This window comes from Frieseomelitta varia, unplaced genomic scaffold (genome assembly GCF_011392965.1).
Source record: "Frieseomelitta varia isolate USP_RPSP 00005682 unplaced genomic scaffold, Fvar_1.2 scaffold_763, whole genome shotgun sequence".
In the NCBI taxonomy this organism is placed as follows: domain Eukaryota; kingdom Metazoa; phylum Arthropoda; class Insecta; order Hymenoptera; family Apidae; genus Frieseomelitta; species Frieseomelitta varia.
Window position 1 is genome coordinate 148,712 of NW_025110549.1, and position 23,070 is coordinate 171,781.

At 35.5% G+C, this 23,070-nt stretch overlaps 1 protein-coding gene and 2 long non-coding RNA genes across 7 annotated transcripts; 1 reads left to right on the forward strand and 2 right to left on the reverse strand.

The window, feature by feature from the left end:
• Positions 1-1,969: 1,969 nt before the first annotated feature.
• LOC122535756 lies at positions 1,970-6,120 on the reverse strand. The gene is made up of 2 exons (XR_006308252.1): positions 5,061-6,120; positions 1,970-3,769 (listed from the first exon to the last, which is right to left on the reverse strand). It is a non-coding gene; the product is annotated as an uncharacterized LOC122535756 (long non-coding RNA).
• Positions 6,121-7,090: 970 nt separating this feature from the next.
• On the reverse strand, positions 7,091-19,473 carry LOC122535755 (dnaJ homolog subfamily C member 9-like). Of its 5 annotated transcripts, XM_043667550.1 has the most exons (4): positions 19,261-19,473; positions 18,827-19,141; positions 18,573-18,739; positions 7,091-7,624 (listed from the first exon to the last, which is right to left on the reverse strand). In XM_043667550.1, the coding sequence occupies exons 1-4, from the start codon at positions 19,352-19,354 to the stop codon at positions 7,370-7,372; spliced, it is 831 nt and encodes a 276-aa protein (XP_043523485.1). In that variant the 5' UTR covers positions 19,355-19,473; the 3' UTR covers positions 7,091-7,369. The 5 variants fall into 5 exon arrangements, with proteins under 5 accessions (XP_043523485.1, XP_043523484.1, XP_043523481.1 ...); XM_043667549.1 differs by lacking the exons at positions 18,573-18,739; positions 18,827-19,141; positions 19,261-19,473 and adding exons at positions 15,610-16,298; positions 16,332-17,866 and having other exon boundaries at positions 7,394-7,624; XM_043667548.1 differs by lacking the exons at positions 18,573-18,739; positions 18,827-19,141; positions 19,261-19,473 and adding exons at positions 9,760-9,911; positions 15,610-17,866 and having other exon boundaries at positions 7,404-7,624.
• Positions 19,474-19,993: 520 nt separating this feature from the next.
• LOC122535757 lies at positions 19,994-22,106 on the forward strand. The gene is made up of 3 exons (XR_006308253.1): positions 19,994-20,600; positions 20,988-21,052; positions 22,058-22,106. It is a non-coding gene; the product is annotated as an uncharacterized LOC122535757 (long non-coding RNA).
• Positions 22,107-23,070: the final 964 nt, after the last annotated feature.

The window sequence follows — 23,070 nt, forward strand, 5'->3', positions numbered from 1 at the left end:
CGCAGAGTCGAGAGAACTTCTGGTAACTGGAAATAGGATGGAATATTAGTTCAGGACTCCAGTTTGTAAGATTTATTTGTGAGAAAAAAAGAAAGGAAGGGCATCCATAAGTAATGTCGTTTTTGAACACTGTACAAAATTTTATTTTATTCGAGTTAATACAGTTTCAAATCTATAATATAATAAGCACACTAAATGTCAATATATTTAACTAGAATATACGTTGCGTTACAAGTTAAATTATTGTCATCTAGATGGCAATGTTTATTAAATTTCATGAACACGACATTACATTATGGGATATTCCTGATATATCTATGAAATAAAAAGTTACAAGTACGTAATTCTTCAAGTACCTCAACTTAAAATTCTTCCCCGACTTGTCGTGCGATTCCAGTACTTGTTGCGAACCGAGTACCCGACAGTACTTTGGTGCAACGCGGCCAAGTTGCGACTTTACATAGTTGCACATCTCTTTATGCACATTATATACATTATATACTATATGAACTAGGTCCGTGCGCGCAGAGACAAAGGAATGCTTCCTCCCTCCGTCCTCCGGCGTCCTTCCACCTACCGATCCACCTCGGTACCCCGTCCGAAGGGGGTACAAGGAGCTACGAAGGACGGCGCGAGGCAAGGCAAGGGAGACACGGTAGAAGAAGGGTACAGGGGGGAGGAGAGACAGAGAGAGAGAGAGAAGAGAGGAGGCACGCGGGAAGAAAGAAGAATAAGAGGAGCGAACCGGAGGAGGAATAGGCCATTCCACTTATACGCTGCTCGGATTCAATTAACTCTCCACCTTCTTCCCTCCTTCTTCTTCTCATCGCGCGGCCCGGCGTTCCTCTGCGCCCTGCCTTATACAGGGTGTTCCTCTGCACGCGCACGTATCACCGTGACCCTTGTCAAAAATGTTCATTGCACAACGCCGGACACACCTTTTGTCTCGTCCCCAAGTGTTCCGGTGACATTCTTGACGAAACTCCATCGTGTCTTCGGCTTGACGAGATGGACGCCGCGAACGTTCGAGGAACGGACGCGGGAATTTTCTGGAAATTGGTTTACGTGGAATGTTAGTAATGCTTCGGATATCTCGTCTCGGGGACATACGGGATTTCTTTGGAGATTACCGGTAGCTTCCAATTGTTGGCACATTTTTCTGGAATAGTGGCATTTTTGAAATAAATCTAACTTCAATTAAAAGCTTGAGGCGTTCTATCCTCTTTCGTGACGTCGATCTTTGTTTTCGAAGGCGCAAGCTTAATTCAAACACCGTTCCCATATGCAGATGTCTAGTAAATTGATTCATGCTATAATATTATTAACAATAACCAATAATATTTCCTGACGAAACGTTTAACGGAAACACGAGCGGAGCGATCGCCACTCGACAAGAGTAAGGATCAAGACTCGGGATACAGTAGTGCGACGTCAGCGGTCGGAGAAATGGATATTCCTGCCAGTGAATTGGTGTTGAATTTCTGAGCGCCATTTAACTGGACGTTATCCTTTCGCGTAATCAAGCGCATGCAATGTCGTTGCCAATGCGCCCGCTGACCGATTATCGTGCTGCAGAGCAGACGGCTCAGACGCTTAGTTTGACTTACGATCGCAATAATAATAATGAGCTGTTTTATTGCCACTATATACCATCCAGCCGTCATGATGACAAGCTGTTGTCAATGCTGCTGTCGCTGCATGGGCGAGCAGCCATGCATGAGATAAGGAGACTGTTATATGAAATGTCTTGACTACCCATTACGAAGGTAACACATTAAGCGAGTAATTAAACCGTTAACAACCAAACATCCTCCTTGCGAGCTTCTTGCCGCATGATCGAGTTTTATGGATGCGTTGCATAAATTTTACTTTAATCGTTCCAACGTTGTGTTTAAATATAGCTTGTCCCTTGACGTTGCTAGTTTTGCTGTACTTATGGAAACTCATATATACGTATGTAATGTGTTAGTCCTTTTCATGATCTGATCACATTCTTCCTTTTTGTAAAAATGGTGTTGGAAAGTACGGCAGAGAAGATATCACTGAAAATTATGGAATGGATCATAAAGGTGGAAATACGAAAGGGTTATTATAAAAAAGGAATTAAATTTCAGCGAACAAGATCCTGTGGGAAAGTTACATCGGAGGACAGTCCGAGCTTCGATCATTCTCGCGATGAACCAAAACTTCGTGGGCTTAACATCATCTTCTCCTGTGTTCGTTTGGCTTGAAATCACTTGTCCCGCGCTTCGTGAAGATTCACCCTAAGGGCTGATTCACAGAGCCTCTGTAACATCTTGTTAGAGCTTTCTCGCTCGAAACTTATACGACATACAAGTTGAAACGATCTTCCGAATCGAACTCATTTAAATAACACCTCATCCTTACAAAGGGACCGCTTTGTACAAAAGAAATTTACAACTTATTTCAAATAAATTATTCTATGAAACATACAACACGTGTTTTAACACGTTTGACACAATCACGGTCCATCGACCGTGTTCATTCTTGCGTGTAACGCGATCGAGATCCAAGGGGCTCTTTATCGTAATCACCTTTTCTTCATTCTGCAGCGGAATCACGTTACGCCGACCAATCCGGTGCATCGACGCCGTTTTATCGGAGAGGAATAACGCAGTAGTCGATCCTGGCTTAATAAACAAAAGAGAATGGACGCACGCGAGGGCGCAGCTATCGCTTGTTACTGCTAGTATATCAAATGCACTCATAAATGTTCGCGCGGCTCGAAACACTGAATAATGCTGTATCCAATTTCCTTTACAGGGCGTTTCAGTTAATGGAACGATAAATCCCCTGGAGCGAATGCTTGAAATTCTATTACCATCGACTTTCTTGTCAGTCTTTGACCAGACACCCCTTTCGAAACCTGTATATACATACATACATACACACACACATATACATATATACATATGCACACACGCTTGTATATACACGAGTACGCAGATTTGTATTTGTACAAAGATTTCAGTTCTGTACATTTAGGTTCGTCGTTAAGCGGATGAGAAGATTTTGTATGTACGTTACCAGGACGAGCCCAGGTGTCTCTATGAAATCATAAATTCGACGATTGTCGGCGGCATCCGAGGCAAGGAGAGTCTGTGTCGGTCTTGTCGCGCTTGTCGGGAGATGAGAACGGTGCCTTAAGGCTCGCAACCTCTCCTCGAGACGAGATCTCTCTCCTCTCTCTCTCTTTGGTTTCCCACGAGAACCACCGCCGCCGCCGCCTTCTGGAATGTCGCTCTCCCCTTCTCCTTCTGTTCTGCTCCTCCACCGTCTCCTCCTCCTCCGCCACCTCCTCCGATGCGACCGCCACCGCCACCTCCTCCCTCTTACGTTGCTTCACAACGTTCCTCCTCGAGCCACAATGTCCTCTCTCTCCTTCTATCTTGTCGCTTGCAACCCCGGGCTCTTCCCGTTCTATCTCATTTCCTTCTCTCTTCTTCCTTCTCCTCCACCTCGTTTTTCCATCCTTCCTCCCTTTTCAATGTCTCTCCCTCGCTCTCTCCCTTGATCTCCTCTCGAGATTTAACGGGGTGCATCGTGGTACACGCTATATCTGCCGATGCGACTCGTGATTAGGAGTGCATATGGGAAAAGAAGAACCTGCGAAGTTAAGGGGGGCCGTGTTTAAAATATTGGCGCGTTGATCGTGGTCTAAACATTGTAGTCCTGCCTCTCCCGCTGTTCCTTTTTCTCCACCGCCCGATCCCACCGCAGGAAGATCCCTGGGAATTGCTAAAACAAACTGTCGTTGCGATTCTCAAGTTTAGATCGTTAGTCGATTTGTTTTGTTCGTCTACTAGCACGAGGGAATTGTTTTAAAAAGTTCAAATTCTTCCTTGGGAGAAGTCCTTATGTTTGCGTGTTTTTTTTTTTTTTTCTTCTTTTGCCTATATTCTATTTTATTTTACAAAAGATACGCACTTCGACAATGTTAAAATATTTTTCGAATTAGTGAAAATTTGTTTGGAAATATTTTGGATGTTGGAAACATTGTACAAGGCGAAGATCGCAAAAAATCTACTCGTAAAAAAGATAAAATTCGTCAATAATAAAATACAGGATATTAAAAAGAGAATAATGATGTAAAGGAAAATACAACGGAAAAGAAAAACGTTGTAACTGAACGGATAGCTCGGAATGTACTATTCAATGTCATGGTTGATGTTAGATTTCATTTGTCCCTCCGTTCCTCTCCGCCACGCCGCAAATTTATTGATCCATAAACAAGAAAATATACGCGAATCGCGAGAGAGTTAAACGTTGAGTAAGATATGCACAATGGTTTACAACCGTGAATTCTTTATAGCTCACCCATTATATAACTTTACGTGATAAAGACCTTCTGGTCCATTGTGACATTATTTTGTTATTATCACTCGTCTGTGTCTATGCGCTTATTGCACGATACATATTAGTATTCACTGCAGCAGATTTCAGCCACATGGACCTACTGATCGAGAATTTTCATTCTTGAAATCATTCTCTTTCATCTCAGTCAATATCATTTTATACCGTAAATTTAATATAGATGTTAAATACCTACAATTGATTACATTAATTAATTAGTTATTATAGTTAAATTGTACCAGTCATTAAATATCAGATCATTATAATTAGGTTATGTTAGTTGTTAAAACTCGATTAAAAAATGTATGTACATAATTATAAAAGTAGAAAGTTGAAATGAGTTTGCTAAAGTTTAAAGGATGAAACTTTCAAACTAATTATTAACAAATCATGAAATAGGAACCTTATCATGAAACAAGGATAGCAAATGATAATTTAATATGATTAATGCATCAAATAATGAATTACATAATAAATTGAATAATGCATCGAATAACTATTAATAATTCATTAATAGTTGTTTCCCAATTTATTGTTTAATTTACCATGTAATTCATTATTTGATGTATTAATTATTTTAAATCTTTCGATAAACAGTAAATCGATATTAATAAATTGTTAACATAAATAAAGTACAAGATCCAAAATGATTAAGATAGGTTAGGTTGAAACGTTTCATAACTTACACCTCATCTTCGATTCTGCTTAACGAAGAACGATATAACCAATTAACCTGTTTTCCTATCTCTCTTTGAAGTGTTAAATTTGTATTTAATTAGTTTCCTGCAAATTAGCACTATGTGACAATGTAAACTCTCGATACATTTCACGCTCCGTTGGTTTACCATCGCAGCTTTTGCGTGATACTAACCTTTTCGTTTTGCCTCGTGATTTCGCCGTTTAGCTCCATTGAAATCGAATCGACGAGAACAATCGACCATCCACGGTGGATTATTCTTGAAAAGCAGCAACAACCGGATCTAATTGCTGTTTACGCCTAACTCCTCGAAAAATGTTATTCCAGCCGGCGTCTGCAATATCCTCCATTGTGTTTCAGTATTCTTTCTCGGGCTGACGCGGAATGTCTCTTATTACACGTTTCGTTAATAATAATGGTGGTTTACACTTTGCTACCCATGTTCGTACCGCGCACCCGTAATAAGATGGTCGTCCGTTGGTGATTGCACGAAGGTGTGAGTCGATTGCATGTACAACGGGTGACACGTTCGAAATATGTGCCGTTTCAAAATTCCCGCGGTTTTCTGCTGACTACGAAAAACAAAATACTCCGTTAAAGCATCTCTGGGATATTATAATCTGAAATCAAATATACCATATTAAATACATACAATTTACTTTTCTTCAGTTTCTTTAAGGTTTTTTCTTTTTATAATTTTTAATGTTACAAGATTTATGTTACTTTAACCATGAATTTCCAAATTTTGAAAATCGATGTTTTTACGAAACTTTTGTAAAATAACTTTAATTTCTTATTTATCTAATCGAAATATCTATTTTTCTTTTTGGAATCTTTATTACTTCTGTTTTTTCTTTTTTTTTTTTAATAATTATACATATTATGTAGTGAGTAAACGCCATTAACAGGTTAGTAAAATGATAATTTATAATTCCATAATTGACAAGTTTGCACATTTTACGAAGAGCCCGAGGAACATTTTCCAAATTTTGAAAATCGATGTTTTTACGAAACTTTTGTAAAATAACTTTAATTTCTTATTTATCTAATCGAAATATCTATTTTTCTTTTTGGAATCTTTATTACTTCTGTTTTTTCTTTTTTTTTTTTAATAATTATACATATTATGTAGTGAGTAAACGCCATTAACAGGTTAGTAAAATGATAATTTATAATTCCATAATTGACAAGTTTGCACATTTTACGAAGAGCCCGAGGAACATTTTAAATTATACCGAGGGAAAAGACGATGTACCGTTTACCTTAAAGTGTGTCACCCGATGTATGGTGTATTGTTCGAGTTAGTCCAGACGTAACACGAGATCGACCATATGAGAAGACCATTTATGATGCCCGTTATACACCATGTCCACTAACACCGATCAGAAAGTACTAACACGTCATCGTTATCACGGCTTATCAAATTTAAGCCTAACTGGAGCGGGAAAACAGGTAGACCAACTTTTTCTTTCATTCTCATCTTTAACTCTGTGGTGAACGCGGAATTTCAGTTCAATTAATGATTAATGATCAGTCATATGACAGATCAATTACTTCAGTGATTTTTATTATTATTTTTAAATGAATGACATTATATAAAACATATCAATAATTATTTCCATTTTCTGTTAGTATTTTTAAAATTACTATTTTTCTTTTCCATTTTGATACATTTACTCTATATATGTCGTTATTTAAAATTAATTATAACAGTAAAAAAACATATTGATAAGTAAAAATGAATGAGAATCACTGAAACTGTTTTACCATATAGGAGTGGTATTGAAGGCAAATGATAGTCGATAATATAGAACACAGTACCACCATGTGGTAAGAAATATCTCTTAAATATCGATGGTTGAAATAGAACCGCCTATTTCAAAATTAATTTTTATAAATTACAAGTAACGTGCGTACATTTTTTTTTTTATGTGTGATAAATTATATACCTGAACCATTTTATTTTCTTTTTATTAATAATCACATTAATCTTATCTTCCAAAATAAATCCGAAAGTGCGTGTATATATTTCAATTTTATATTTGAACATGATATTATACCTACATATAATTACAAAGGATTCCGTTATTGACTTTATCGAATCCTAGTTCAACGGCTTAGAAAGACGGTATGCACGTTTCGAATTTACAAAACTTAAATACGATCGTTCCTTCTTTATAAAGATGTTTGTTATGGTACGATATTTTTTTCTTTTTTTAATTATTAACAATTAAGTTATAAAAATCGCGCGAATATTCTAACGTGGAGGGAAAGATTCGTGCAGAGAATTCTATCGTTCTACGTTTTCTTGTTTGTTTTCTTCGTATTTCTCGTGGTTTTCGGGGTCTTCGCAGGCGAGCTCTTCCTTTTCGATTTTCCAGCCATGTTCGCGTATTTGTCGATCAAAGAGTCGAAGAACTTGGCAGACTGACTCGCTCTGGCCTCATTGCGGTGCTGAATTGCCAACGCCAAATTGTTTGCAGCTGCGTTTTCCTCGTTTTCGATCTTCTGCATTTTCTCTAGACGCTCAGCTTCCTCTGCTTCTTTCGCCCACTGAAAATTAAAATGAGCGTCATTCGTTACTTCCAACTACTTACGATGATATTTCTAATAAATTTACATATTTTGATTAAAATGTAATCAGCAGATTTGACTCGTTAATTACATGTATATGATTTATATTTTTTCTTTCTAAGTGCGTTTGATAATCACTGATAAAGTAAAACTTAAATTGACGCAGCAAATTCAGAGAAATAAAACAATGTTACTTACAAAAAGTGATTAGTCCGTGAGCCATGCTGTTACGTAGATATTTCGTTAATTTTGCATGTTCTTTCTCACATTTGTTCTAATTTCTACATAACTTTAAAAAATTGAAAGTGAAATACAGAGAAATACACTTTCTTCCTTTTGAAGTTTCACTATATAATACTGTATTAAGATCAAAGATATGTATCATGATTATGCAGGAAAAACTTGAACGTATAAATATTTTTAACAAAGAAACTAACAACAAGTACATCTAGTTTATAACTAATTAATATTAAGCGTGCACTTCTTTTTTCGACACGTTCAATTGATACAATAGATTAAATAATATGGATATAAATAATTTCTAATTAACCTTAATCTATTTTTAATAATATTTATATGCTTGCAATATTGATTGTATTGTCAATTATAAACGACCAACAAAAGCTAACTAATCTCACCAACCGATATTAACCTTATCTATCATATATAATGACTGGGCTGCGAACTTTTATGCAATTTTCATATTTTTGAAAATACAATAAAAAAAAAAAAAAAATAGAAAATTCTCACAGTTATCAAATAATAAATAATTCTATCAGAAATCCGCAATGCAGTAACAACCGTCTCAATTTTCAACTCTTCTTGACAGAATAATAAATAAATTCCATCAAAAAATCCGCAGTTTCAGTAACAACCATCTCAATTTTCAATTCTAATTTCTGACTGTGACTAACATTCTACCTCGACATTCGCCAATCTAATTCTTGACTCTGACTACTCGGACATCGTTCCGAGTGATTCCGTCAAAATATCACGAGTTTCTGATGTCGGCCGGGCATCGAGATGTACGAAAAAATGTCGGCCGCGCCCCGTTGGAAAGTTTTTCGTGTAGAAAATAGAAACGAACGGTATTTCGTCAGTGGCCGAATCGAGGCACCAGCGTCTTTATTATCTTCCACTTTTGATGATCCCCTCGTTAAAATTAAACTAGCGCTAGCTGACGTGCAGAAACCGAGGAAGTCGAAAGGCAACCGAGTCTGATAATCTCGAGGATAGGCGTATGGCTAGTCAACGAAAATAGGGTTACGCGTGTCGTCAAGTGCTCTTAATTAACTTACTTAATAAGCACGCCGGGGCTGCACAACCTCTGATTTATCGATCAACTTGGTCGTATCTGTTATTGCTCGTCGATCGTGCATTTTTATTCCGCCCGTTAAATCTTATCATTTTGAAATTAATCATCAGAGCAGAGGATTTCTATGCAGGAAATTTTTAAATATCAAAAAATGAGCACGATGTATGAAAAAAAATATATGAACGTCCAGAGTACAATGCTTTCTATAATATTTGGCACGTGAAGTAAATTTTTGTAGTCATATATCATCGAAAATATGAATTTGCAGAAACATCCATAGTCTGCTCACGAACAATTATTAACATTAATGTAATAACACGAGTGATATATGATACAATTAACTTTTAGAAGAATGAGAACATGTACCATCTTTTAAATGAAACAAGTATACAACGCCTTAATGTTCAATAATACAGCATACTCTACATTTAATATGTAAAACAATCGACGAGTATCTCACACTCAAGAAAGCCTCATTTTTATTATGGACGTTTTATACTCTTACACAAGTTGATACGCGACTTCATTGAATAATTCAATGAATTATATAATTAATTATTCAAATTCGAATTACCTAAAATACATCACGTGGAATGTACACGGAGTATTAATGAAATTTTCAAACGCAAAATATTTCTTCTTTGAAAAACTGTCACACGATTTCGATATTTACCATAAACTTGTCCAAGCTTTCACAATCTGTGCTGCGTTAAGTGAGATTGATTAATCTGTCGGTTACTCATCGATTCTATGTTCGTACCAAAACCTAACCTGGCCTAACGTGTGATTCGTTATTTACCTAGAAACGACAGAATTTTATAAACAGAGAAGTTCTTGGAACTTTTGAAGCGCGGTACGTGCATCTTTCATTAGAAGCAGACGCTGGCTGTTCATGGTTCACGCTCGTCGATGATGTTCCATATTCCCAGTGACCTACTCCATAATCCGGCGCTGAGGAAATTCCGTTATTTATAATTTCTGGCAAGTACATCTGAGGGGCGACCTAATGTTAGGCGATTACACAACGAATTTCGCGAAATTCTGAACGTACCCGGGTTATCGTAATGACATTCGACTTGAAACACGACGAGGCAAAGCCAATAATCCATTGTTTGACAAGTGGTCTGTCCAACTGCACAAGGGCAATGGACAATTGACAAATTGATTTAACACTCCTGTTCGTCGCAAATACCAAACGTTGCCATAACGGAATAAAATGAACGTGTGCTGATATACAAGGTTGTCTGATTTCTACAAAATGTCGGTACTGCTTGACTTTAAGAATTATTGGCTTACAAGAAGGTAAAATTTGTTGGTACCTGATCTGTTAATTAATCGAGAATGTTTAAGAGGGATATTAATTTGAATTTGATATCTTTGAAAATTTAATAGATTCTATTAAATTTTCTTAGTGGAATTTAATGGAATTGCACAAAGTAAAAAGTATCTTTTGTACTACTCAATTTTTTTTTTTTTTTTTTTTTATAAGAAACGATAACAAATGTTCATTTTATTTTGATACGACACCGTGTCTTATTTTCTATTTTTCTACAGTCTTGTAAAACATTCACTCCTTCAGTCTAAGAAATATTTTACCTACAGACAACATAATTCAATGTAAAATCTTCTATAAACAATTTAAGGAATCGATAGAAGAGCCAGTGAATTACCTAAAATCCTCTAAATTATGCAGTAATATTAATAATATAGTCGCCATAAATATTTTAGAGGATTCTAAATCGATAGAAGAGTCACTAAATTATTTAAAATCGTCTAAAGTATATATATTAGTAACCTCAATCGCAACACTTATGTCTGCTATGATACCATAGTTGACCAATGATCTAACCCTGACTTTCGTTTGGCAGAATCTTGTTTCTTTTACCTAGATTCGTCCCTCCTTGTCCAACCTAAGTGCGATTCAAATACTTCGGAAGATTTATTTCGGTCACGTTGACTTCATTGTTATTTTCATGCAAATATTCGTACAAATAAACAAACACGCAATGAGACAACTGTTATGCAATAACGATACGAAAAAAAATGCGATTTATCTTTGCTAAAATTGTGCAAACTGATAATAAACACAATGAGAAGAAAAGAATATGTAAAATATTCGAAATTTATTTATTTTTACAAATGTTTTATTTCTCAGAAATTTGCATAAAAATTCAAAGTCACATTTTCCATGTTACTGTTAATTAGTTCCACCTTGCTAACATTCTATATTTCAAATTGTCCATTTTTATTGGATATATACGTACATATACTGTCAAATAAAAATGAGATCCCTTTTGCGATAAACTACATTGCGTTTTTCTATTGCAACTCTCAAGATGCTGTAATTTGTGACGTGTACGTTTAAGTATTCGAGTGAATTGCACGATTCGAACCGTCAGGCGGCAAAGAAACTATTATTGTTACTGACGGGGATCAAAGTGTAGCTCATCATGTGCCAATGCTACCATCAGATGTGAAGTTCATCACAATGCCTCGCTTGTCCTCTCGCTCTTTTATGAAATGCGCACTCGAATTACGAGTAGAAATAAAAAGATTCAAGCATTAATTTACAACATATTCATATCTATACATTAACATTAGTTTATAATTTATAATATACAATATCGAGCAACTAAATATGATATAGTATATACTGTCTACAGTATAACATCAGACAACTTAAGAAATTGAATCGTAACATATGAGTATGTAGTATGTAACAACAAAGATTTTTAAATTAAAATTAAACAAATTTAAAGAATTTCAGAATAACAAAAATCGAAATACACGACATATGATATCAAATAATTGAACAAATTAAAAGAATGATGTTTTAAGTTGTAATTAGAACAAAAATGATATTATCCCTAAAAAAAGATTGGAGATGCCATTAAGATGCGTATCATCGATAATTACTTCTCTACTCTTTCACAAAGAATAAAAACAACAATTATTTTCTTACTTTCTTTCAAAAAGTGTTATTATCACTAAACTGGCATCATTAGTTGTCACGATGGCCATAAATATTTTAATTTTCGTAAATTAATTTGACTTTAATACCGATTTTAAATATTGATAACATAAGTTATTAGAGACATTTCCAACGTTCAAGGGTTAAAGCAACAATTATACACCGCCGACGACTAAATCTCCCATAACCTCTAAACGTAAAAGGAATAAAAAAAAAAAAAAGTAATGAACTGCTCGTTTCGATTACTCCAGCTAGTTCTGGCGTTATTCGTGCCAAAGATAGGCCAAAGATGTATCACGCCGTGTCAAGGGAAATTAAAACGAAGGCCCGTCCAGGCTGGATAATGCCAACGTTGCTAAACAAGAGGCAAACGTTCGTGTCATCGATGACCCTAGGTCATCGAATGTTTGTAGGATTAATTCCCACGAAATTCCAGAACGATGATGCCAGGGGAATTCGTAGGGAACTCGTTATGCAACCTCGAGCGGCGCGTTGCCTCGAACCCGACTGACTATTTTCAATTATTCCGTGATTCGAGCGATTTCCGGAGCGCGAGGCTCGCGGCCAGATGTGTCGTTCGCTCTAAACGCCCCGAGACGAGGTGATTCAAGGTTGCGGAAGAACGCGACCCTCTCTCTCCGCGCTCGACGATGATGATGCACGCGCGTAATTTGGCACGCCTTTCATTCGCAAATAACCCACTAAAACACATTATCGATCGATCAGTGCTTCCTCGTCCCGCGATTTATTTTAAAGCCTGTGTTCGGATTATTTGGTCCGTTAGTCGCTAGTGCGTAATCCTATTTTAGGAGCGCATAGCTAAGTAAATATATTGTGCGGCTAAAATTAATAGACGGCGGGTATATTTGTCAAACGTGTCAAATGTACACGGTATGAAATAATATGTGAAAACGTGAGTCTTGCTTGGTGAAAATAAGGAAACAATATAATATATATATATATATATTTTTTTTTTTTTTTTGTTTCGAGGCCTCGTTCGAGTTCTCGAGAAAATCGAGTTTGAAAATTTGTCAAGAAATTCTATGAAATTCCAAAGCTAATTCATAAATCTTCAAACTCGATTGTGTGAATGTACGACCATTGTACAATTGTTCGATTGTGTGAATAGATCGCTTATTGTGAATGATGCACGGAAAAGTGGGAGATTTACTCAAAACGATTGCACCTTGCTCGAACGATGCAATCTATATTAATAAACACTTGGTGAATTAGATTCGAAAAAATCAATTTCAACATTTAGGAGTTATTTAAACATTAATCCACTGGTATTCTTTGCAATAGCCATCATTTCCACGAACGTTCGATTCGGTTTATTATTTTAAATAACCGAAATGAAAAAAAGTTGGGTTGAAAAACGAAAAGAGAAAGGTTCAATTTGATGGATCGAATATTAAACTTCTATAGAGTTTGACAGCTTAATGGAATATCAATCTATCTATAAACCGAAATAAATCCATTAGAATCAGATTGCCTATCAAAAATAGTTGCTTATGTAACCAAAAAAATTGCAGAAACACGATCACAAAATCAGAAAATCAAAAGTACAATTCATTTTACGAAACTTTACACACCAGTCTATGATACCATCAACGATTCTAAACATACGAAATATTAGATTATGAGAGAAGAGAAACGAAATTTACAAGATCACAAGGAGAAATCGCAAATTAGAAAATTTTTTGTTAATTATAGATTCAAGATTTTAAAATAAAGAAATACGAGTATAAAGTTAGAAAAGGGGGATTTACAAAGTCACAAGAAGGAAGATCAGAAAGATTTTACTATTATCATAATCTCCGAAATTTTGAAACAAAAGTATACGAAAACAGACAAGAAAGAAACGCTGATCTTTCACAATTGCAAAAAAAAAAAAAAAAAAAAAAAAGAAACACATATGAGAATTAAATTGTCTTTCCTACTGTGGATCAATGTTATTCATTTTTCCCATTATTACTATTACGCTCATTAGAAATGCGCGTGTATGCACTTGTACAGATCGACAGAGATATCGAGCTCACGATGGATCATCCAATCGATGCTCTTCAATTTGAAATGGCACGGTCGAAACTTCCGGCAAAATGCTCTCAATGCTCGTTTACTGTTCAGAGCTATCAGAAGTGCGCTGGCCAATTAACACGCGTGAAATACCTCTATTGCAATGAAGAGGACGTCGAATGCATTTATGCTAATATAACGAACAGCAATGCATCTCTTTCTCTAGCAGTGATTTTTAAGTGTTGCGCCCGCATCAGAAGCAATCCAGATGCGAACACATTGCAATTCAACTGTGAGATATCGCGTCACGCACTCGATAACATACAGCATCGAAATTCTGATATTTAAAGCGCAAAAAATGCTTGGGAGTGTCCGAGTTTCAGATGGAAAATGCTCCTTGCCCCAATTTTTCAATTTTACGAATGGCAACCCGACGATATCACTTGAGGATTGAACTTCTCACGAGCGAATCGGTTACTTCGAGTCAGATTTGCTCAACTTTTTCGCGTTACTTCGTCGTTTAATGAGTCAATGGGAAAAACACGCGTGATATCGCGCGAACGACATCGCCTCCTATCGCCGGAGATATCTCGTCGAAGATACGGAAGGGTTGAGAGGTCTCTAACGAAATGCGAAACGCAGTACAACTCGACGAAGTGCACCGGTCAAGGTCGTTACATAACGCTCGCCATTAGATTGAACGACATTAGTAATTATTTCATTAGCACACCGGATACATTGCATTGGCCCTCGTCGCTTGTTACTGTTTCAATTGATATTCAGCGTCGCGCCGCCGCGGAAATCGTATTTGGCGTTCCTCCTTGGCAAACAATCGATGCACGTCTCCGTTGTGCGTTTTACAGCCGTTTAGAACAAGCAAACAAACAACCCAAGCCACGATGTATCGTGAACGATATGTCATCGTTGCAATTTCACATTAAACTGTATAATTGGATAAATTAATATTTTTAATTATATAATAAAATGAGATTGTCATTTTGATGATAATGCAAATGTAAGTAACGGGCAGATCGTGCGAATGCTTATGCTAATACGTGTTTTATAATTTAATTCTTTGTGATATAATCATAATTATAATTTATTAATTATGTATTATAATTATGATTTATAATACTTTATAACAATTGAATTATTATTGTTATAGAGGAACATTTGAATAATTTTTAGATAACAATAGAGTCTGCATATAAATTTTTGTAATTGTTGATTTGCTTCGGGAAAAAATGTACTACTGTACTATTATAAATGTACACTTGATTATTATACTGTTTCACCGACCCTTTCATTGAGAATTGTACGTATATAATTCTTTCATACATTGATAATATACAGATATATATGTAGAATAAGATTTTTTAAATATACACGTACATGTAACTTTGAAATCATGATATTATAGATTTGTAGTGTCTGTATTATTCAATAGTTTATTAATTTGTACAAATATCCGTGATCTACGTGTTACAGACTCATCAGAATGAAATCAATTAAGTTACGTTCTCAAGCCCACGTTTCTAATAATAAATTGAAAAAATTAATTTACCAACTTGCACAAAATTATAATATCACGCACGTCGTTCGTATCGGATGAAGATTAAATCAACGAAACTATAAATCAAGATTGCGATATACTATACATACGCCTTGGGTTCTGCAGGCTCCGCGGTGCTTCTGAAGAATCAATCAACTCAGTTGGTTCCTCTGACAGCGAATCACGAAAAACAAAGTCTCTCAGACTGATCATATTAAACCGAACGAAACCAACAGCACGTCTAAAGTCACTCGATCCAAAGTCTGCGATCTGGCGAACGTCCTTCCATTCAGTTCTACCAGCATGATGCTCACGGGAGCAAACGTACCCGCGTATGTTCGCGCGAACATATGTGTCGTCAACGAAAACTTGATCCATTGTCGGAGATTCGATCAGAATATGCGGACGAATGTTAAGTAGTTTGGCGAGACGTTTAGCTAAAATCCCTCCACAAGGACGCGACAAGCAAGAACAAGGGAAACGATGATCACCGCGACGGAGCCGCGATTCGACGACGATAAATTCCTAGTTGGACAATTGGGCAATGGTTTATCGGTGGTCGTCTCAATCGGCCCGATTCCTGGAGTTGTATTCTCCTGCTGTGGCTGATTGGTTATCAATGGCGGTGAATGAACAGTGATCGTGGGCTCGTAATACGGTGGCTGATAGACATTATCGGGATGAGCCGGTTGAATCATCGCGGTCGGCACACGGGGGATAGATTGAATCGAATTGGTGGTGTCTGACGAGTCCACCGATGGAACTGAGTATTCTGGCGCTCTACTTTCGACGCTGGGTACAGATACAGGTGGATACTCCACAACGCTGGGTATAGATACAGGTGGATACTCCACGTTCGATGGTCCACGTACGGTGTTCCTTTCTGACCAATCGGCCCCATAATAGGGATCTATGCGCTCTGCGTCAAAATCCACATACGGTGGCATAGTCTGGTGACGATCGTCTTGGCCTGGTGCCAGCAAGTGCGAGTTAGGCAGCCTCGAATTATCCGGTTGTTCCGTGTAATGTTTATCCTCGTTTCTATGGGGTGGATAAACCGGGTATTCGTTACTGGCACTGGCAGATTCCGAGGTTCTTGGCCAAGAACTCAAGGTCGTTGTGTCTTGGCTGCCGTACTGTACCGTTTCACGCTGTGAGTACTTTTCGTCTTCGATTGGTGCGATGGTTCTTGGAGGCGTATACGGTGCTCTTATATTCTGATCTTCGTCGTACGATAGAGTTGTGGTTTCTGGTCCGTTATCATGAGGGACGGTGGTTGTTCCTGAAATTGTCCTCCAATCTGGAGTGTTATACGGACGATAAACTACTTCTTCAGTTGTGTGGAACTTCGGCGGAACGTACGATACTGTCGATGCCACGGTTGGAGATGCTGTTGTAGTTAGGTGCAATCTCTCGCGGAAGACAGGTAACGATGTGGACGGTTCTTCCATACTTTCTTCGTAGTAGATATCATACGGTACTTCCGCTGTAATTAAATCAGTTGGGAATCTATTCCAGTCTGGGTCCTTTTCAAAGCTTACTCCGCGACTTTCGAGGAACGCGCTGACAGCGTTTGGACACTTAAACTCGGGATTTTCAGTCAAAAATATTCTTCTTAATTCCTTTAGGTTCGACATGGATGCAAGATTTAGGCACTCTAAACGATTACCAGAGAGCCTTAACTCAACAAGGCTGGGTAAGTTTTCGAACACGCCAGCCTCGATAGACTCTATGTTATTGTAATTTACATCCAGGTACGTCAAGTAATCCAAACTTTTGAACCAGGATTTCTTTATGGTAGTCAAATAGTTGTTGTCGAAACTCAATTGTTGAAGGTTATTCAGATGCTGGAAAGCGTTGGGATCAATGTCCGTTATACCGCAATGGGAGCATCCCAGGACCCAAAGATCCGAGCCGAACCTCGAGAAGGTGTCCGCAGTTATCCGTCCAATTGGCATGTTAAAGATTCGAATTTTCCCAGTTTCTGAGGGAAGATCGTTCAAATCGGACAACTGGCCACCTGTGCAGAGATATTCTATCATGTCGTTGTTCTCCAACTGTCTGCACGCCCCTTGTACACCACCGACACTTGCACACAATGCAATGTATAGCAACAGCCCGACGATGCCGCCCATTCTTATTAATTTTAAATAATCGTACAATCGGTATTGTTTCAATTATTTCACGTTAATTACTGTTCTATGCGATACAAAGTATGTATCATTATTCAGCTCTGGTACATTTAAACGACTTAAAGGATTGCAGTCATCGTGGTAGGGATTTTAGCCGAAAACTCTGCGACGTCTAGCGATCAGCTAGGAGCCAATCTAATTGTTCTGTAGACTGAATCCTCTCCTGCGTTCCCTCTTTACTTATTTACTAGTATTCTCCCCTCCCTATCGTCGTACTAGTAGTCCACCTCCTACTACTGCTTCCAAGCAGTACTATGTATTGATAAAAATAGAAAGCTTGGAAATAGCATGCTGCTCACTTACTATTCATTAGATCAGTAAGGTGATCTATAGCGTAATTGAAGGGGTGGGATGCCGTGCTTAAATTTACGAGCGCATTGCCACTCGAACGCATGCCGTTTCCTATCGATAAATTTGATACCGGTAAGACTGCATAATGTATAATGTACGTTATAAACGCGAAATATTCATAACAACGAATAAATTTTCTGCTTGAACGATAATTTATATTGCTTTTTGGATAGTAGCCTCGAATAGCCTTGAATAGTGTGAATTTCATTTATTAACGTGTTATTAACGTTCCGTTCGTAATTGAACAGAAATATATTATTAAGTATTACAATTATAATAAGTAATTATAAATATTGGGAATTTCTGTTATATAAATGTATGAACTATAAATTTTTCGAAGTGTCAAAATATTTAGAATATGCTTATTATGTTAAACATTCAAGTAAAAAATATCTCTGTGAAGATACTATTTCCATACTTTTTTTTTTTACATAAGAACATAAGTTTAAGCAAAAATAGAAATATAAAGTTGCATAGATACAAGAATGAAATTCACAGATAATACTAGTAATTCTGTGTTTGACACTTACCTTGCGTTTCCTGCGTTGCTTCTTTTTGTCATTTTCTTCAGTAAAAGCTTTGTACTCTGGAACTTCACCTTTTTCAATGAGTCCTTGGATAATACTATGAATTCTTGGTTCATCATCACAATTAGTAAATGGAACAGTTTCTAGGATGTAATCCATATCTCCTTTACCTACAAAAATATGATCGATCCGATAAACTAAATTCATTGATTCAGTTTTCCTAGAGTAATAAACACAACTATGGTAAATTTACTTACTGTCCATGTATGCCCGTTTTAAGTCTTTGATTTCTATTTCAGAGCCTTTGTAGTTTTTCTCATAATTATTGATATCCTCTACTGAAATTTTTTTGAAAAGAGACTTCCAGTAGTCAGCCCAGTTTCTCATCATAACTTCTTCGCTTTCTTCATCGTATTGACCAGACTGGTCATAAATCTTACGTTTTTCATTGTCACTAAGAATAGAATAAATCCGTCCAAGGACTTTGAATTTTTCTGTTGCTTCTGCCTTAATATCCTCCTCAACACGATCGGGATGTACAAGCAGAGATAATTGATGATATGCTTTTTTTACTAAAAAAAATATCAACAATAATTGTTATTCTATGTTAAAATGTAACGTTTTCATATCTGAGAAGTGAATATATGAAAACGTAAGAAATCACTTGAATAGAAAGGTTATGTTTACGTACTTTGTTTATCGTTGGCTTTTCTCGATATTTTTAAAACTTCGTAAAAATCACGAGCTCCAAAATATTGTTCACAGAGGTCTAATAAACTTGTCATGATTTTGGCTAAATTCTTACTAAACACTAACAAGTATTGTTACAAACTACCCCGAATGATAAACTAACATTATACGTTTTCGCGCTTGTTTTTAGGTAGACAGATTCAAATAGTATGAAGAATGCGACATCTACAATCACTGGTGCACAGATGATGTGTATGTATAGACCAAGCGTCTTGTGGAATTTCGTGTCTCATGCTTTGAAATACCGACATAATAAAAAATCACTAGTTTTTTAGCGCACTCTACGTTTAAACCATTAACTATTAGTCAATGTTACTATTAATAACACTGTAACAACACTGATATCATTTTCCTCAACCAACTTGTATCATTTTGACGTAGTTCTCCAATACACCGTTGTTTAAGCGTAGAGTGCGCTAGAAAACTAGTGATATTTTTTCTGGTTGCTATTTCAGACACGAATCCTGATTTAATATAGTACGGTCTATACTATTTTTGGTTAATGATTGTATGCAATGTCTATTCATATACCTCGTCTGTGGACGCACTTAAAATCAATGATTTTTACTATGTCGGTATTTCAGGTCAGAGGCCACGAAATCTTTTAAGATGCTTGATCTATTTCGATACCTCGTCTGTGGTTAAGATATGTTTCCAATATCATGTTGGTAGCATTCGCGCATTGTTGGCACCATTCAGATACAAAGCGCCAGTGGTAGTATCGTGCATTATTATTTTTTTTTTACGTGCGATTATGACACGATAGCCGGGTAGTGTTTAGAATCAGTAACAGCTATAAGATGCCATATACGTTAGATAATTGGCGGAATTACGCGCTAGCGAAAGATTAAATAAATTATTAATGCGTGTACTCTACAATTTGATAGGTAGTTACATTAGTTAGCAACTGTAATTTCTTATAGTTCAGTGACGAATAAAATCTAAAAGAGACAGTCAGCATCATGTGAAACATTATGACATTATCAAAAGTACAATGGTATAATGCAGTATGCAGTTACCGGCTTGTTGTACGGTTCGATTTTGATCTAACCTAACTTTTTACCATAGAACTTTTTTAACGGGGTTATTCAGTTCTGCTGGGATGCTTTGCCTTTTTTTAGCTACGAACAATATCGTAAGTTCGTTGAAAATGTTAGTGTGCGTGTGCGTGTGTGCAACTTTGCGTGAATTACAGTTCCGATTTGACATTGTAAACATAACGACTTGACCTTACAATGGCAAGTTGGACGACCTTGACTTTGGCAAGTATACAATGACCAAGTAATTACTCTTATCGACTTGAATCAGACGTGATAATTTAATTGTCGTATTGTCAATCAATTTTTTTTATGTCATATAACCTTTAACTCGTAGCAAGAAATAGCTACAGTGATTGGTCTTTTGTTTTGTTACAAGAATGTAACAAATCAAGTTTATTGCTTCGTATAAATGTAGATCTTTGTTTATAATGTACATTTGTTAATTCTTGCTTTGAAGTCCAAAATTAATTTTTAAATCACAAAACACCTTTTTCTTTCTTTCATTTCAATATATTCACTATCTTATTATTTGATAATGAAATAAGAATACCATTTTAAATAAAATGTACATATAAAATAAAAATTGTAATTTTTTAATTCTTACACTGGTTATTTTTCACTGTTATAGGTAATTTGTAAACGTATTTACTGTGGTACTGAAGTAGTTACACTTCTTATGGCATATATGTTTCGGTGAGTCATTTAATCTTGTTATCTTAATATTGGCATTGATATATCATATGATATTATATTAAGTAGTTTATTTAATACTGACTTTATTCAATTAAAATATTGCCTTTGTAAATTGTTTGTAAATTGTCAGTCTAAGTTATAATTGCATTCAGATTTTCTCATATTGATTTTTCTCAATAAAATTCCATTAATTGTAATAATTATTAATAATATTACAATAGTATGTTTGTTACATTATCGAAATGCAAAGAAGTATATTAATTATCAGTATATTCACGTACAAATTTAAATAGATTATGATAAAAAATGGTTTTAGGTTTTTGTCTAGTGTGTTGTCTTATCTGTTTTGTGTAGATAGATAGGTTTAAAAAATTCTTTTCCAAATGATACATATGATTATCAATGTCGTAAACAACATTGAGTTCAATCAACAAAACTGATTAATTTATTATATAATAAACAATAAATTGAATGTTATATGAAAAAAGAACACGAAAGTCTAAAATATGGTCGTGTTCTTAACCTTTAATGTTTTTAATATTTTTGTTAATATATATTTAACATTATATATATGCTCAATTATTATATTTAGCAGCTTTTGTCTATTTATAAACAGCAGGTTTCATTTCATTTCATTTAAAAAATATTATGTAAATTATGTTTTATATATATAAGTTTTATATATATAATATAATATATATATAATAATCATTTTAGAAAAATGATACAATTTTATTATATAAATAAACATTTGGAATAAATTTTTTCAGCCTTATATATAGAATGTAGTAACCTTTTTTATCGATGGGATTATCCAATTTTGATTTCCACCACTAGATGTCGTTCACAGTTTCCAGTCTTTTTAAACAGTCTTTTGCAATTGTGCGTCGGTACCGGTTCTAAAATTATTTTAAATTAGTTGTTCATTTGTGAAAATGTTATTCATTTTTGTTCATTGAGTAAAAGTGTTGTAAATACTTTGTTAATATCGTTCATTTCAAGTAGAAGCACAGGAGAACGGGAATTTCATTGTTCAGGATTTTCATACGTGCCGGGAAGCTGTAACGTAAGTAAGAAGTAACATTCAAAAAGTTATTTGTTAATTTGTATCAAAATAGCTCTATTTATTGCGCTATATTTATTTGTAAATGATTTCTGTATCAGAGAATCGTATGATTTCTTATTTCTTCGTTATTATTGCTACTAAAAATCAAGTTAAAACGGCTAAGATATTGCGAGATTAATACACAATATAGGTTATTGATCATTATATGTGTGTTTGTGTGTATCTACATATATATATCGGAATAGTGTTGGAATTTTAATTACTAGAATTATGTAACTAGAGATGAGATTTTATTGTTATGAAATCTCATTATGTGAATCTTTCATTATTTATTGAATTTTTGCAACTTGTATTATTTTTGAAAAGTGCAAATTCGAACAGCTGTCATGGGTAGTTACTACGTGATTCAGTGATCAGTTATCTTTTATTCAACATTTATGTCAGTTGTATTTTATTTAACATTTCACTTCGTTTCACTGTTATTAAATCAGGTTTATATTTGTAATAATGAATGCCAAAATATCAAAATGTAGTGAAACTTGTTATAACCTTTTTTTTCGAGCTTTGTCCGTTTTTTGTCATTAATATCACATAACAGTCATGCGGATTTCACTTTCCTCAAGACAAACCAATTTCTCCGAGTGGTCTGTCTATTTCTTCGGCGGCCATTACCTTTTACTTTCGTATTAACTTATTTCGCGTAGAATAAACGTCGAACGATATTTATCACATTACTTAATAATCTCATTAGTGTAGATGCAACTTAGTATTTTATTTTTATTTTTTATATTTCTTCTTGCGATTCCATCTGATGATCATTAACATTTACATTTACATTCGCATGATTCAAAATCTCCATTTCTAATCGAAGCGCTTTCTGTTCGATCGGTAAAACAGATTTCTTTTTTCCCTCGATATTATCATACGAGATTTCTCACGAACGCGAATTAGC

Excerpts from the sequence above, each read along its gene's own strand:
- LOC122535755 (XM_043667546.1), bottom strand. The coding sequence starts at position 17,634 with ATGGGCGGCATCGTCGGGCTGTTGCTATACATTGCATTGTGTGCAAGT.